At 51.1% G+C, this 17,417-nt stretch overlaps 1 protein-coding gene across 1 annotated transcript in view; it reads left to right on the forward strand.

Annotated features, from left to right (window-relative positions):
* LOC129658095 (janus kinase and microtubule-interacting protein 1) overlaps positions 1 to 15,198 on the forward strand; it is a 104,436-nt gene extending 89,238 nt beyond the window's left edge. Inside the window, exons 10-14 of the mRNA XM_055589075.1 lie at positions 6,858 to 6,986; positions 8,120 to 8,248; positions 9,652 to 9,735; positions 12,676 to 12,738; positions 14,671 to 15,198. Coding sequence (XP_055445050.1) covers positions 6,858 to 6,986; positions 8,120 to 8,248; positions 9,652 to 9,735; positions 12,676 to 12,738; positions 14,671 to 14,844 — 579 coding nt within the window. The 3' untranslated portion in view covers positions 14,845 to 15,198. The remainder of the gene's footprint in view (positions 1 to 6,857; positions 6,987 to 8,119; positions 8,249 to 9,651; positions 9,736 to 12,675; positions 12,739 to 14,670) is intronic.
* Positions 15,199 to 17,417: the final 2,219 nt, after the last annotated feature.

The following is a 17,417-nucleotide window of genomic DNA, read 5'->3' on the forward strand; positions in this document are numbered from 1 at the left end:
CTCACCATTGTCTTGGTGCATCTTGTTGCCTTGGGCATAACAGAGTGTCAGGTGATGGGTACAGAGGAATTTTCACTCTTGAGGAATTTCTGGCAAAGTGGATCTAAGTAGATTGAGGAAGCAGCCTACTGTACACGTGTCACGGTTTCCACAAAGCCAGGAATCCTTCTGCCAGGCAGAGGCTGTCTTTGGTTTTTCTTGAGGGTCCAAGTGCAGAGCAGCTTAGAGAGAAATCAAGTCTTTAGGCTTGTTGCAGAACTCAACAGTTTGTAGATGGCTTGACTTCTAGGATTATCTCCCTCCTCCCCATTAGCTGAGATTTTTTTTCTATTGCTAGTGCCAAAAATTCAAAGTCGTTTAAGCAAATAAATGAATTTATATAACTGAGAAGTCTAGAGGTCCGGTTTCAGGTACGGCTGGATCCAGATGCTCACGTGCAATTATCAGGGACTTGTCCATCTTCATCTTTCGAGTGTGCTTTCCTCTGGACTGGCCTCTTTCTCAAGCAGACTCTCCCATGTGGTGGCCCAAACAGCTTTAGCAGCTTCTGGCTGGCATTATACCTGACAACCAACCTTTGTGGTCAGAGGATATCTCTCCTCAGTGATTCCAGCAAAAGTCCCGGGACTGGTGCTCCTTGGTTCAGCCTGGTCACAAGTCCATTCCTGACCCAGTCCCAACTCGGGAGGCACCTCATTTGGAAAGACAACTTAAAGACTTAGCACTAAACTGCATAGTGTGACCTGGTTACATAGCTCATATCATGGCTACTTTGAGAGGATCAAACATTATTGAAGTTGAAATAGATATGAACTTGGCTATGCGTATTTTTTTCTCTTGTGAATTGGGGCTTCCAAAGTGGTGCTAGTGGTAAACAACCTGCCTATCAGTGCAGGAAACTAAGAGACTTGGGTTCGATCAGTCCCTGGGTTGGGAATATCCCCTGGAGAAGAGCATGGCAGCCCACTCCAGTATACTTGCCTGGAGAACCCCATGGACAGAGGAACCTGGCAGGCTGTAGTCCATGGGGTTGCAAAGAGTCAGACATAACTGAAGCATCTTAGCACACACTTTTGTGAATTATTCTTTGCCTCTTAATGTTGCTTTGTGCTTAGTTGCTCAGTCGTGTCTGACTCTTTGCGACTCTGTGGACTGTAGCCCGCCAGGCTCTTCTGTCCATGGGGATTCTCCAGGCAAGAATACTGGAGTGGGTTGCCATGCCCTCCTCCAGGGTTGCTTTAATACCTTTCAAATAAAAAGGTTTACTTTTTAATGGTGAAATCTACCCTTTCTTCCTGCTAGGAGAGTTTTTACATTTGATCTTGTGGCTAGAGAAGCTTCTGCAAGAAGGTGCCCTCATAGGTGCTACATAGGTGTGGGAACTGAGGGCCACTCTAGCTGCCATTTTTCTATCGGATGGTGGTTTGCTTCGGCTTGTATAAATGGTAAAACAAATGCTTATGGAAGAATTGCTAAGAACCCAAGAGTTCAGCTAGTCTGGGGCATGCTCAGGGTGAGGGGATAAACCGAGAAATTTCCTAAGCGCACGAGGCAGGAGGCACCTCCCCGTTTTGTGCTCTGGTCCTGAAGAAGGCTCTCTCAGCATCACGGTTGCTAGGGCTGTTCCCAGGGGCCCTGACAATAGAGCGACTCGGGGAGCTTGGGGCTGGGAGGAAAGCCCCCAGTCCCCAGCTGGGAGACAAGCCTGAAGGCTGTCTGCTGTGATTGATTCACCCAGGCCCGGCCCCTGGAAACTGGCTCCTCTCAGCCCGATCTGCCCCAGAGCCGGCATCCCTTTTAACAGAGGCACACCTTCTGGAGCATTCCGGTTGTTCTCAGAACGGTGCAGAGGAGAAGGAAGGCAGTGGACCTAGTGTGGTCGAGGAAACGAGAGTGCTCTGCAGAAGAATTGATGCTTCCTCCCAGGACTCGAGAGAGGCCTGGAATCTGGTGGCAGTGATGTGGCTTCCAGCTCCCCTGACATACACAGGCTAGCGGGTCCCAGACTGCCTCGCCCCCTCCCTGTCCCCGCATCCCCACCATGGAGTACGTCCTCTTCGTGCTGTATTTCTCCTTTTTCCTCTGTCTCTGCACCCTGGTGTGTCTGTACTTTTCTGGCTGCCAGGAGATGACCTACAAGCATGAAGGTAAGTGGCCAGCTTTGGGGGTCAGTTGCAGTCGTGTGAATATCAGTGGCTGTGATTGGAAAGCTCCTTCCTGTGCCCGGGATTATTGGGAATGACATGGAGGAAGAGAGAGGAGGCTGTGAGAAGCTGGGCTCAGCCAAGAGGTTGTTTATTTGGCAGCAGTGGGGGGGGGGGTGCCTCCCTTTTTCCCCCTCTGTTCACGTGATCTGCTAAGAATGAGCACCTCTGTATATGCAGCATGTCAGTGGAGAAGAAATGTTTATTTTCCAGTCATTGTTGCCCAAACTGCATTTCAAGCGTTTGGGTTGGTTTATAGAAAGATGTCAGCAAGACAGGGCTTTGGTGGCAAAGAAAATAGAAGTCCGGAGAGGTGGGCCCTTTTCCATAGAAGATGCATTTGGAGTGAGCAAAGATGCTACTGAAGTTATTTTTTCCTTAGGAATTTCCCAGGGAATTTTTGAATGATGGAGGCTCCAAAAAATCGATAGTTTCTATTGTGCTTGACTTTCTTTAAAAACCCCATTATGAGCCGAGCGTTTGAGAAACAGTATTTCCAGGTGATTTTCCTTTCATTCCTTGGAGGCTTGTATGTAATTTCGTGTATATGAACATGCAGTGGAAGGCAGGGTTGCTTGGTCTCCAGAGAAGACAACCACCAGATTTTCACTTGAAATGTTGTCTTTTTTTTTTTAAAGCTTGTTTTTTTATTAATAAAGGCATAAATTTATCTGGTGCATTTTGGCTTCCCATGTAATACAGTCAGTTTAAAAAAACTCTCAGGAAACAAACCAACCCAACCCATATGTCACACAAGGTGGGGGTGACTCGTGGTGGCCTCCCTACTGCCTTGGAATTTGTGTGCTGTGGATTTATGGACCGTCTCCTTTGTGGTTATAGAATTATATTTTTTTAATTTTTTAATTAGAGGAAAGTTGCTTTACCGTGTTATGTTGGTTTCTGCCATACAACAACGTGAATTAGTCCTAATTGTATATGTATATCCCCTCCCTCCTGAGCCTCCCTCCCCGTCCCAGCCCTCCCCTCTAGGTCATCACAGAGTGTCAGGCTGGTCTCCCTGTCTTGTACAGCAACTTCCCACTAAACATCTACTTTACACAGGACAGTGCATGTTGGTCAGTGCTACTTTCTCAATTTGTGCCACCCTCTCCTTCCCCTCCTGTGTCCATAAGTCAGTTCTCTATATTATACTTTGCATGTCCTTGTGTGTTTGATCCCGCCTTCGGAGCTGTTTCTTCCTTCCCTCCCTGCAGCGTGCTTCCTCGGGTTCTGTCTCTGGAGCCACGTGATACTTCAAGGCGCTCCACTGGGGTCCGGGCAGGTCAATTTTAAATGCACAGCTGCAGCGTCTGTAGTTAATACCCTGGTTGTTATTTGTCATTGTTTAGTCACTAAATCATATCCGACTCCACGGACTGTAGCCTGCTAGGCTCCTCTGTCCATGGAATTTTCCAGACAAGAACACTGGGGTGGATTGCCATTTTCTTCTCCAGAGGAATCTTCCTGGCCCAGTGATCAAACTCACATCTCCTGCTTCTCTTGCACTGCAGGCGGATTCTTGACCATTGAGCCACCTGGGAAGCCCAGTACTCTGTTTTAGGGCTCAGTAATTCCCAGGTGGCACCAGTGGTAAAGAACCCGCCTGCCAATGCACAAGACATAAGAGACGTAGGTTTGATCACTGGGTCAGGAAGATCCCCTGGAGGAGGGCATGGCAACCAGTATTCTTGCCTGGAGAATCCGCATGGACAAGGGAATCTGGTGGGCTTCTGTCCCTAGGCTCGCAAAGAATCGAACACAGCTGAAGTGACTTAGCACGCATGCAATTATTTAATTCTCAGTCCCACAAAGTTTCAAAAAGCAGGTCACCCTAGGTAATGGAGCACTGAGTCATCACCCCCTAGAATAACCCACAATGCCTGCAGTAGGTGACCACTGCCTGGCTTCGTGTCTTGGCCGTGTGGAGACCGTGAGGCTTGATGTTTCTGGGGCTGCATCCATGTGCCGGGCAGGGCCCTCGCTGCATCACTGCTCACTGCTGATCAGCACAACGGGCCTGTCCCTGGAGGCCTTGCAATTAGCAGTGTTTACAAGAAATAAGGTCAGCTGAGTGGCTGCCCAGAAAAACAAGGAGCCTGGGGCTCAGGTGAACCGTGCGTGTGCAGAGGAACTGAGTGCTATGAATGTGTCCGCCGTCGAAGGTCATGGCCACAGCTCCCTGGAGGTGTGGCGTCTGGAGCATCATTGACACAAACTCAGGGGGGATTTCTCAACCTGGGGGGCTGGGAGTGTGCCTTTGAGCATAGAAATGTCTCCTCCAACCTCCACTCAGGATTGCATTTGACGTTGACAGTGTCTAGTAGCCAGGTGTTTGCCCACTGATGCCGGCTGCAGGAGTGAAGGAAGGGACACCGCATGCAAATCCAAAACTACTCATGGGTGAGCGTTTGTTTACCGTTGAGTTCTTTGCAAATACTTATTGAGCAACCAGTATTTCTTGAGCGTGTCAGGCCTTGACATCAGCACAGTGTATCTTATGTTAGGCGGTGATGAGCATTACGGAGAAAAATAAAGGAAGAAGAACAGAGACATGGGGGTGGGGATAGGCTAGTTAAGACTTTGATGTGGGGTCAGGGATGTCTTTTGATAAGTTACGTTTGTACAAAAACTGGAGGGAAGGGAAGGAGAGAGTCACGTGGGTTCTGGGGGACAGCATCTCGGAAGTGCAAAGGCCCTGCGGCAGGCACGTGAAAGGGGCGGAGGTGTGCTCAGCAGTGTGGCTGGAGCACAGTGGTGAGGAGGGGGTGAGGCCGGAGCAGAGTGGGGGCAGGCGCAGGGCCTGTGGACCGCACTGTTGATGTCGGCTTCCACTTAGGTATAGTGCAGGGCCAGTGGGCTTTGAACAAAGGACCAACACAACAGAATTCTTGTTACAAAATAGTTACTCTGGTCACCAGGTTATGGGACAAAGGCAGAAGCCGGAAGACCAATAGTGAGAGGTGATGGTGGCTTGGACCAGGAGGTAGGTGCTGGTTCGTGGAGGGTTGGATCATGGGTTGAAGATCGAGCCAGCAGGGTTTCTCTCAGAGGCGTGGAGCATGGAGTGGAGAAAGGGGTTGGTTTTTGGCCTGAGGAACTGTAGAGGTGGAGTTGCCAGTGGTGAACACAGGTTAGCCTGAACATGGAAACAGCAGATTTGGGAGTGTTAGGTCAGTGTTCTCCAGCCTCCCTGGAACTGTCGAGGAGGTGGCTGACGTGTGACCCGGGAGTTCAGGGGGCAGTACATGTCCCACCTGTGTTAAATAAACAAAAAGCATAAGGCGAAAGCAGTTTGCAGAAACACAAATGTCAATGCAAGGCCATCGTGGGCGACAGCCATGGCCGGGGGCCTCCCTCAAAGCCCCATGAGAGATGCTAAACTGTGCAGGGTGACAAAGGAGCTCCCTTTGCCTCACTTCCTGGTTCTGAATTGGTTCCTAATCCTGTTAGTGGCACCAGCCACATTTTTCTGACATCTGGACCCAAGAGCTTGTACACAAGCATTGGGTCTGACAGCGGGAGGTGCCTGAGCATGCGGGGAGCGCCTCTGTGTGTTGACAGGTGGGGAGGGACCCCTGGGAGAACGGGGTTCAGATTAACGAGTGGGAGCCTGGAGCTTGGCTCCGGATTTAGGTATGGTTCTTTATTCACGGTCAAGAGCATCTCCTGATTTGTAAAATCAAAAACCTTCTCACGGGCTGTTTGAGGCGTGGGGTGAGGGGGGGAAACCAGTGTTTCTTGGACAAGGGATGTTGATCTGGTGATTGTGGGCTGGCGTCTGTGGCCCCAAGGGACCGAAGCTCTTTGGGGCAGGGACTACACCTGGTTTTGATTGGTTGTGGCCCCCCAGGCCCCACCCAGGGTCTGACCCATAGAAGGTGCTCAGTCAAGTGTTCACTTAAGGAATGAATGAATAAGTGAGTGAATGAAGCCCCATCTCTTGTGATATTTGGGGTGAGAGAAGTGCTGGATAGGGTAGCTGGAAGCCCAGCACACAGAGCCTCAAAACTGCCTCTGAATCTGAGTACTGGGTGTATATGGGTCCATTACACCAGTCCTTCTAATTTTATAAGTGTGCTTGTTAAACTAAACTAAAATTGCCTCTTGGGGCACATCTGGTGAGGACCTGGGCCCCCCACCCCCCAACTTGCCCAGCCAGTCAGAACCCCAGGTCCACCCGTGGACACTCTGCCCTCTCACCATTCCGTGTCTGACCTACAGCCCGACATCTCACGTGGCCTGCCCCTGCCCTCCCCTCCCCCACTCGGTATAGCAAGGATGCTACTCACCGTGCGTTACCACGCTGGGCACGTTGCTTGGTGACCTCACTTTGTGCTCGGGGTGAGGTGGGGGTCCTGTGTCCCTCTGATGGAGAAGGGAGCTGGCTCTCAGACAGGCTATGTGGCTCCCTTGCAAAAGGTCATCAGCTCGTGAGCCTGGAGCCAGGGTCGGGCCAGCACCCTCTGTGGTCACCCTCCACCCTCTGACCACCTCTGGCCGCCTCTTTCCCCCTCAGCAGTCACGCCTCCCCCATCCACCTCCTGGGATGCCCCAGTGGCCCTGATGCACAGTGTCTCCCCGCGGACGACGGGGTCGGGGTATCCAGGCGACTCTTGAGTCCCTCTCTCATGCTTTGCAAATTGCCTTTCACAGAAGCATGTTGTGGAGACATTTTTTGGATTTGACGAGGAGTCTGTGGACTCGGAAACACTGTCGGAGACGTCCTGCAACACGGACAGGACGGACAGGGCTCCGGCCACACCCGAGGAGGACTTGGACGACGTAAGTGGGCCTCACCCCCGGGTACTTGTAAGGGGGTGCCTCCCGCCTCACCTGGCCTCTGTAGCCGCACTCCCTCCCTGTGAGACGAACCTCGCAGTACCCGTGTGGTCACAGCTTGTGGCCAGGGAGGGTGGTCCCCACTTTGATGGGTTCTGAGAATAGCGATGGCAGGGTGCCTGCAGTCTAGGGGGGCCCTTTCCCTTCCCAGCACAGATTTCACACTGGAGACCTGTAGCCACGGCGGTGCTGCTCGCCCGTTGTCATTAAAACTGCTGTGTGGTGGTCTGCCCCTCGCCCCCCCCAGGCTTGTACACACACACACACACACACACACACACACACACACCTGTGTATATAAAGATGGTGTGTCACTGTAGGAGAGGATGCGAGCAGCACAGAAAAGAGCAGAGGGAAGCCGACTCCTCTCTCTCACGCTTTCCTGACCCTCCGTCTCCGCACATCCACCTTCCTGTCCTCTGCTCCAGAGAGCCTGAGTCACTCAGGAGCAAAGAGCAGCCCCTTCTCCCCACCCTGCCCCACCTGCTGGGATTCATTCTGGAAACCCCAGTCAAACACAATCTTGTCGGACACACACTTTTTGATTTGCCATTTTCACCAAGAATGTGTAACAGGCATCTTTCAGCACCAGATGCTGTGTTAGTCATCATCATCCGTCCTGAGCAGCCCCTCACGGATCCGCACGTGCGTCCAGCCTAACAGGCTCCTGATGAGAGGCGTACGGGGATTCCAGTTTTTCACAACTGCAGCGATGCTCTTTGGGTGGTTGTTTCCTTAGGAGAAATCCCCATAATGAGACCTGCGGGGTGGGAGGGGCGCCTTTAACCACATAGACGCACACTGTGCAGTCGGGACTGGCTCACCCTTGTTCCCCTGCACATGATTCAGTGATTCCCGGGGTTCAGGGAGCTCCAGGGAGGATGGCAGAGAAGGCATCTTCTCCCCAGCGTTCTCTCCAGAGCCCTCCAGTTAGGTCCTGGCCACGGCCGGTCTGTTAAGTAACAGCAGGCAGCGGTCGTAACATCTGCACATTGTCTTTGGCTGACTTGACCCTGGCACTGCCGTTCACATCAAGTCACGGGCTTCCTCACGCTTTTCTCTTCCATGACATGAAGACGACAACCCGAGAAGAGGCTGACCTGAGGTTCTGCCAGCTGACCAGGGAATACCAGGCCCTGCAGCGAGCCTACGCCCTGCTTCAGGAGCAAGTGGGCGGGACACTGGACGCCGAGCGAGAGGCCCGGGTAGGTGCCGGGGGGAGGCCTTGAGGGGTTGGACAGAGGCTGGGTGTCCCGTGCGTGCCCTTCCCAGCAGCCGGATTCTGTTGAGAGGGCATGGGGGTTGCCTGGCAGCCTCCGCAGTGGTGACGTTCCAGCATTTGGCAAATCCAACAGGAGCTACCTGCCCATCCTCAGTGCAGGAGCAACATTTGCAGAAGAAATGCTGCTGTCTCAGTGTCCTGTGCCCCTTCCATTGGCAAGAAGGGTTTCAGAAGTTTGACTCGGTGATGAAATCAGACTCACTGTGAAACAGACATCTCTCTTTCCTGGCTGAGAAACCCCCAAGAATGTTCCTAAGGCATGCAGGCAGGGCTGCCTGGTTGCTCAAAGCCCACCCAGTGCTCGCTCTGGTCCCTGCTGGCCACCCAGGTCTGGACCATACCAGCCCTTGTGGCTGGGCTGACCTCCACCATCTAGTAACGTCCACTCACTGGCCATTAGCCCATCTTCAGGAGTTGCACAGACCAGTCTCAGCCAGCCCTTCTTTCTGAAGGCAAGAGGGACCTCTGGGAGTGCTCCTGCTGGGGTGAAAAGTCACACCCCCGTTTCATTCCCACAACAGCCCCATGAGGTAAGGGGTGGCAAATGAGGCTGTGGAGAGAAGCTCCTCGGCTACAATAGTGTCAGCCTGTAACCTGTAGGTCAGAGGAAGTACACTGGAGGTGTACGCTGGAGGTGGTTTGGACTGAAGCATGGGTTTCTCATTAAAAAAACTTCAGCTCCTTGCACCATTCAAAAGTTGAGAGATTTCATGTAGAAATCCGGGTTCCTGGCTTCTCTTGAGAACTCAGAGCATCTGGCAGCGCCAGTCTTCCCATTCCGGGTAGTCACCTTTGCTGCAGCTGCTGAGTGGCAGCGCCCCCCCCAGTTGAGACATGTGCCCCTGGTTTGCCACAGTCCCCACCACTTCCTAGTACCCCTCAGCCAGTCGGTCTCTCTTATTTATACTACCCGCCTGGTCCTCGGGGTATCTGGTTTTCAGCCCTCACTGTCGGTGACACCTTTGTCAGGAGATGGGCTGAGCAAGGGTGAAAGTGTGGCTGGCGTTGGTGGTACAGCCCCGGCACGGGATCAGGAAGCTGGGCTGGGAGCTGACGTGCTGGCCCCTCACTTGCCCTCGTGAAGAAGCTGGCCGCTTCTCCAGGCTGCAGGCTCGTCTCAACAGGGGTAGCGCTGACAGCCTGTCAAGGCCTTGCGGTTCTTCCAGGTGTCACACCTGTGGGTGACAGAGGAACCAGGCAGGCCAGTCGGCACGTGTGCTCCTAAAAAAAGGACCCGTTTCTCAGGACCGAATGCCACCTTGTCCTTTCCCCTTCTCTGTCATCATCCGGGGGGACCTGCTCACTTCCTGGTCTTTTGCATTTCAGACTCGGGAACAGCTCCAAGCTGATCTGCTGAGGTGTCAGGCCAAAATCGAGGATCTGGAGAAGTTACTGGTTGAGAAGGGCCAGGTGAGCAGAAATACTCACGTGACCTGTAGCTCTTTGCATTTCTATCCCCTTGGTGGTGTTGCTGGGATCTTTGGTGCCCAGGGGGATGGTCTGTCAATCTGTATCATTTGCTCTGGAGATGTGAGAGAAAAAAAAAATGCTAGCAGAATTCAGGCGGGACTATCCCAGCTCATTTGCCTCTTTACCAAGTTTTTAAAAATCCAACATGTTCCGAGAGTCTAACTTGGCTTTTTCTTTGTTTGTTTGCCAAGTGTACAAGAATAGGAGACAACTCCAAACATAAAGTGATCAGCAGAATCTTTTCTGACTTGAATCTGGAAGAAAAGCTGACACTGCCTATGAGGATTCAGTTGTGCAAATGAACTTGCAGCTAGCTCTGAGTGATGGCAGAGGTGGCCTTGGGAGCCAGTCCAAAGCTCTCCATGAGGCAGGGGAGCAGTGCAGAACATACACCACAGCCAACAAGCCACAGGCCAGCCCTGCCCCTGACCTCTTGCACAGCCCTGGGAAAATTACGTGATTTCTTATGCCTCAGTTTCCTCATCTTTAAAATGGGGCTAATAATAGTACTTAACACATGGGAATGGGGGAGGAGGGAGACTCAACAGCAGGCTGGGTGGAGTCCAGGGGAAAGATGAGGCTGTTTTCACACTTCTGTCCTCACCTGCCATTGACCTCAGCTTCCCTCTTTCAGGCTGAGCTCACAGGTTGCAACTCGCCCAACCACAGCTTATGATTAAGTTAACCTCCCACCTGAGGTGCTAGGCCCTGTTTTGGGGTGTGCTGTGCCCTCAGTTCCTGCTAAATAAAGGGGCCAGTCTGGAACAAAACACATGGCCATTCATTCAGCGAGCACTTTACCAGAGCCCTTGCCCTGTGCTAGGCTCTGTGCTCAGCGTGTGGGATCGTGTATCAGTTGGCTATTGCCGCCTAACAAATCACCCCAAAACTGAGTTGTTTACAAATAACAGAAATTTTGTGTGCTTACAGTTCTACGGGTCAGCAGTTTGGGTGGTTCTTCTGCTGGTCTCCCCTGGGGTCACTCTAGAGGCTTCATTTTGCAGCTGATTGCGGCTAGATGGCCCCAAATCACCTCAGTGTCCTGTCTGCACATTAGTGCCAGCTATTGGCCAGGCTATCCTGGTCTCTTGTCCTCAAGGAAGCTGGCTCCTTTAAGTAAAGGTCTTGGAGCAGGAAGAAAGGGCAGCCCCCAAAGCGCAAGTATAGGCCATGCCTCTGCCTGCATCACATTGGTTAATATCCCATTCACCAAAGAATGCTGCAGCCACACCCAGCGGTGAGTTTGCTCCTTGGGAGAAGCTGCAGAGTCACCTTGCAAAGGGGCAGAGCCATGGGAGGGCCATTGCCAACAACCTCCCACAGGAAAAAAGATGAATGCACCCAGCTCTGGACTCAGCCTCGTGGGCGTACACGTGTGTCAATCCTGGGAAGACACAGGGTGATACGCGCTGGGTAGAAGGAAGGGAGGGAGGAAGTTCCCTTGTTTATACCTTCATCCATCCCCTGGCATTTACTAAGCATCAGCTGCATGCTGAGCACTGTGTTAGGTGCTAGAGATGCTGGTATAAAGACAGACTTAGCCCCGCGGCTCATGGAACGTTCCTGGACAGAACTTGTCCAGACAAAGATGTGGTTAGGCAGAGGGTCTCGGATGAGCAGAAGCGTGTTACTGTGATGACACCAGGTCCACGGGCACATCCGTGGGGGCGTGGCCTGGACACTCGCCCTCCAGCCTAAGAGAGCAAGCCCTGGAAGGGCTGCCAGGACCAGCTCGGGTGTGCTCCAGGTGCTTTTCTGTCGGTGATGACAGATGTTCAGTTAAGTCACTCAGTTGTGTCCAGCTTTTTGCAACCCTATGGACTGCAGCACGCCAGGCCTCCCTGTCCATCACCAACTCCCAGAGCTTGCTCAAACTCATGTCCATTGAGTCAGTGATGCCATCCAACCATCTCACCCTCTGTCTTCCACTTCTCCTCCTGCCTTCAGTCTTTCACAGCATCAGGGTCTTTCCTAAGGAGTCGGTTCTTCCCATCAGGTGGCCAAAGTATTATAGCTTCAGCTTCAGCATCAGTCCTTCCAATGAATATTCAGGACTGATCTCCTTTAGGATGGACTGGTTGGATCTCCTTGCTGTCCAAGGGACTCTCAAGAGTCTTCTCCAACATCAGAGTTCAAAAGCATCCGTTCTTTGGTGCTCAACTTTCTTTATGGCCCGACTCTCACATCCATACATGACTACTGGAAAAACCAGTAGCTTTGATACAGATGAGCTCCCTGAAATTTAGGGAACATGAGTGGAGGAGGAATGCACAGCAGACCTGCCAATTCTCTTTTTCAGGATTAAACGTTTAGAGCAGTGGTCCCCAGTCTTTTTGGCACCAGGGACCAATTTTATGGAAGACAATTTTTACCCTGACCGGGGTGAGGGGGGGGGGCGGTTGGTTTCAGGATGATTCAGCACCTTACATTTATTGTGCTCTCTATTTCTAGTCTGACTCACTAGAAAAGACCCTGATGCTGGGAAAGGTTAAAGGTGGGAGGAGAAGGGGATGACAGAGAACGAGATGGTTGGATGGCATCACTGACTCGACGGACATAAGTTTGAGTAAGCTCTGGGAGTTGGTGATGGACAGGGAAGCCTGGAGTGCTTCCATGGGGTTGCAAAGAGTCAGACACGACTGAGCGACTGGACTGACTGATTTCTAATTTAATGCCTCCACTGATCTGACAAGAGGTCTGGTTCCCTGGCCCAGAGGTTGGGGACCCCTGGTTTAGAGGGACAATGAGATCATTCTAACTGCTCTCCTTCTCTCTGGCCTTTTCATAGAAAGGTTCGTATGAAGTCACCTTTCCCACTGATGCTTTGTTACTTAGCTGTCTGCTTCAATGAGTATGAACATATTTAGTACTTTTCCTTAGGATTCCAAATGGGTTGAAGAGAAGCAGCTACTCATCAGAACAAACCAAGACTTGCTGGAAAAGGTACGTGGCATCAACACCCTGAGCCCTGCCCCAGCCGATCATGGAGCCCGAGGCCTGCTCCGACTGCCGGAGTCTCACCCACACCCATCCTGAGGGCTCCTACCCACTGGTCCTGTCTCTGTCCTCTGGGTCGGGGCCCGCAGAGCTGGTTTGCAGACGTGGTGAGGCCTGCCAGTCCTCCTTATGCTGGACTTCCAGGCTGCCTCTACTGTTGCCTTGGATTCCAGACCACTCCCCAACCCCCCCACCCCCACCACCTGCTCCCCAGGCAGGGTTGGTGGGCAGATCCTCGGGCAGTCATGGTCCAGTTCATCGACTGGAGCCCGTGGTGCTGGCAAAGCCAAATTTGTCCTTCCCTTTGTGGTCATGGAACTTGTGGAGAGTCGGCTTGAGTGGTAAATCTAATGCTTTGGGACGAGACCTCAGCTTTATGTTTTTCTTATTTGTGAACAATTCAGTGATTTTTTTTTTTTTTTCAGTAAATTTACTGAGTTGTGCACCCAGCCCCACCATGCAATTTTTAGAACATTTTCAGCCTCCCTTAAGGATCCCTCTTGCCCCTTTCTAGTCACCCCTGTCTCTCACCCCTCAGCCCCTGGAAACCTGCTTTCTGTCCCAGCAGATTTGCTTGCTCTGCACCTTCTGTCCTGGTGGAAGTGGACCGTGTTAGGCCTTAGCTTCTAAACATCCTCAAATGTCCCAACCGGACAAGCCCAGCCTTGCCCCCTTGGGGGGCGGCGGGGTCCTGTCCCAGCTTTGTGCTGACCTGTCGTGTGGCCGTTCATTGTCCCATGTCCTTCCACAGCATCTGGGGCATTGGGACAGAGCCAGTCACTTCCTGTGGGGCGGTTCCAGGCTTTGGAAGAGATTTCGGATCCCTGGTCCTTCTGGCTAAATTCTGAGAGGCCCAGAAAACTCTTATGCTGTTTCCAGATGTCCCCCTGGGGGCAGTACCACCCCATTAGAGGTGGGGAGGCGGGAGTAAAGGTGACCATGACCCACCAGTGAAAGTGAAAGTCGCTCAGTCGTGTCCAACTCTTTGCGACCCCATGACCATACAGCCCATGGAATTCTCCAGGCCAGAATATTGGAGTGGGTAGCCTTTCCCATCTCCAGGGGATCGTCCCAACCCAGGGATCAAACCCAGGTCTCCCGCATTGTGGGCGGATTGTTCACCATCTGAGCCATCCGGGTAGCCCAAGAATACTGGAGTGGGTAGCCTATCCCTTCTCCAGCAGATCTTCCCAACCTAGGAATCAAACTGGGGTCTCCTGCTTTGCAGGCAGATTCTTTACCAACTGAGCCATCAGGACCTTCATTTCCATGTATTGTCTTGGTCCTCACTGCAGGCTTCCAAGTGGGGGCTGCTGTGTGCCTCTGTGTCATCCAAGGAGCTACATAGCTGGCCCAGAGTCTCCCAGTGGGTTTGGGACCCAGGCAGCCCGACTTCCCAGACTTTCAGATCTCCTACTCATAGGATCCCTCTGGGGAGTCCAGGGCACCTTCCTATTGCAACTAGCCAGGCCCTGGGTGGGCTGACTCTGGGAGATCGGGATAGAAGGAATTCAGACAGGCTTGGGGATCATTGTTGCTTCCCCAGGACTGACCTTTGGGAAGGGACTCAACTGCTCTGTGCCTTAGTTTCTCCACCATTCGTGTATTCAGCAAATACCTGGCCCCCATGCAGGGCCAAGCTTGGGCTGCAGGGACGAAGCAGGCACAGCCTCTGATCTGGGCCATCCCAGCCCCTGGAGCAGAAAGGGCCCACCTTGCACACCCACTGAGACCCTCCCCTTCCCACCCTACCCCTGGTAATGGCCCCTGTGTCCCCAGGCCAACACCCCGGGGGCCTGTGATACGGACACGTTCTCACGGCCCCCGATGAGAAACAGTGCTTCTCCTGCCATTAACCCGCAGGTGTCTCTGGTCTAGATTTACAGGCTGGAAATGGAAGAGAACCAGCTGAAGAATGAAATGCAAGACGCAAAGGATCAGAACGAGCTGTTAGAATTCAGAGTGCTAGAACTCGAAGTAAGAGACTCTATCTGTTGTAAACTCTCAAACGGAGCAGACATTCTCTTTGAGCCCAAACTGAAATTCATGTAAAGTCCCAGATGTTTTTCAAGCATGTGTAAGGGGACCTGTGACACTTGTTTTCTTTTCTTTCTTTCTTTTTCTTTTCTTTTTTTTTTTTTTTAAATCTGTACATTGAGAATAATTTCACTGCCTTAATATGTTCTGAAGAGAATGCTCACCGAAGTCCTTGGACATGTACCAGAGCTAATCTATTTATTGCCTACGGCTTGTTTTTGCACTTAATAAAATAATTTGTTTTTGCAATATTTTGCCTTTTTTATTTGTGTTTCATTTCCATAACTACTTCTTTCCTGCATGCATAGTCACCTGGTATGCCTTCTGCAAACGCGGACAGAAGCACTGTTGCAATTGATAACACACCTTTTTAAAGTGACCTTGCATGCATGAATCTCACCTTTTGAAAGAGCGGGGTCTGACCTGGCCTGCGGCTGACTCCATAATGTGTTTACTGCTAGTTTGGCCTGTTTTCTCTTTGCCAAGGTAAACACAAGGTAAGTAAACAGGGTAAGAGGAGGTATTTGCAATAGGTAGTTGAGAAAGCTTGTAACGTTACTCCAACTCCTTGACGCAGTGAATGCAAACCTGGGCATCGCGAGCAGTACTGGACTAAATATGTCTGTAACTCAAACTGCAACTCAGAATGATTCCCTTAGCGTGAAGGGAGATTGACTGTCGTCCACAGGTAGAAATCCTGTTGCAAACCTTCAGTGACGTCCCAGATACACAGAGCTGGATCCAGGCTGAGGACATGGATGGTTTTATTGCTTCCAACTGGAGCCCTGCCTCGGATATGTTACTGTATTGCCTTGCTACCACCTGACTTCATAATCCTTTTTTGTTTGTTCGTTTCCATTTCAAACGCATCTCCATGTGACACACTGCCTGAGTTTGTGACTGGTTTTCTCTAAGCATCTGTGCTGACACGGCTGTCCTTTCCCTCGGCTGAAGCCTTTGCATGTCCTGAATCCTCGGTAAAAGTGAGCTCCTTGGCGATGTTGGTGTCTCTCAGATTTCGTTTTCTCCTCTCAGCTTCAGTTAAAATTCTGCTTTCTCTAGCACAGGGCTTCCCTATGGCTCAGCTGGTAAAGAATCCGCCTGCAATGCGGGAGACCTGGGTTCAATCCCTGGGTTGGGAAGATCCCCTGGAGAAGGGAAAGGCTACCCACTCCAGTATTCTGGCCTGGAGAATTCCATGGGATAGTCCATGGAATAGTCCATGGAGTCACAAAGAGTCGGACCCGACTGAGCCACTTTCACTTCACTTCACTTCCCCAGGGCATCTCATCCTATACTTTGTTGTGCTAGCATGGACTGTGGCCTGACTATCTCAGAGCCAGATGTGGCCGTGTGATTCAGCTCTTGTCTAAACATAAACTGAGTCCTTCGTACAGGCAGTAGAAGTAGAAGTTAAGAAAGATTATGGTGACTACTTCTACCCCTGTCAGAAAATCTTTCACGGCTCTTTGCTACCCGCCATTTCTCATGAGAATTCCATAAGCATTGATCACTTTACTAGAACTTTCAAGTGTTTCCACCATCCTTTGGAGGAGCCATTAGAAATCAGTTTTCTGACTTTCATTCATATAAAACATGAGCTTTCTTGTGTCAGCTTTTCTATGGAGACCCCCTGTAAGTAAGTATTACAGGTAGAAGGGACATCTATAGCACGGAACCATTGTGAATGTGGTTGTTCGAGTCTAATGAGGGAAATAAGGATTTCTATCTAAACTGTTTCAAACCAGGTTAGCCAGATTGGGGCTTCATGGAAATTAATTGAATTAATGGCCCTGCCCTTCCCTTCTCCTTTAGAGGATCTGCTTAGGGACCTGCCATCTAGTGCTGCCTTGGCTACATTCCTTAGTTAACGGCTAAAAAGTAACTCTTTGGTTCTGTGGCTCGATTCTGCAGCCATGGTCCAAAGCAGGCTTACTGACTGTAATTTTGAGGAAATAAAAGCAGTTTGATTTCAAGGTATCATTTGGTGAGGCCTTGGCTGCTGGCTGACCTGTCCATTGCTCGGGGTTTAAAGGCAGCTCTGTGTAGGAAACGCAATTGAGACCAGAGTACTGTTTTGCTGCTGTCCTTTATTTCTGTAAGTAATTGGGCAACTCAGTTCCTTTTAAAAAATCTGTCACTTTACCTATGTTTAATGTACTACTTCTGGGAAAATGCTTGCTCTCCTTTTTTAGTAGTTGAGATTTGACTTATCAATCCAAGGCAAGGGTAGAATGATCATTGAAAGGTTAGTGCAGATCAGAAAAAAAATTTGTGAACAAAGTCAGAAGATCGTATTGAAAAAGATATGAAGCCAGGGTCTGGGGTCTGGCCTTGTCACTCAATTGCATGGGACCTCGGAGGGGTCCTGTCTCACAGCCTCCTTCTCTCTGTCCACAAAACGGAAGCATTCACGGCTGCCTCCTGGGGTTATGTGAGGATGAAGTGAGCTAACAATGACTTCTATTGAAATTTCCCGCGATTCTTCTTCATCGAGTATTTAATGATGATTGTGTGACTTCTTGGGCTTTGATCAACAGGTCCACTCAGGACACTCTGCTAACCATTTCTTCCCAGCTGACTAGGTT

This window comes from Bubalus kerabau, chromosome 7, assembly GCF_029407905.1.
Source record: "Bubalus kerabau isolate K-KA32 ecotype Philippines breed swamp buffalo chromosome 7, PCC_UOA_SB_1v2, whole genome shotgun sequence".
Classification (NCBI taxonomy): Eukaryota; Metazoa; Chordata; class Mammalia; order Artiodactyla; family Bovidae; genus Bubalus; species Bubalus kerabau.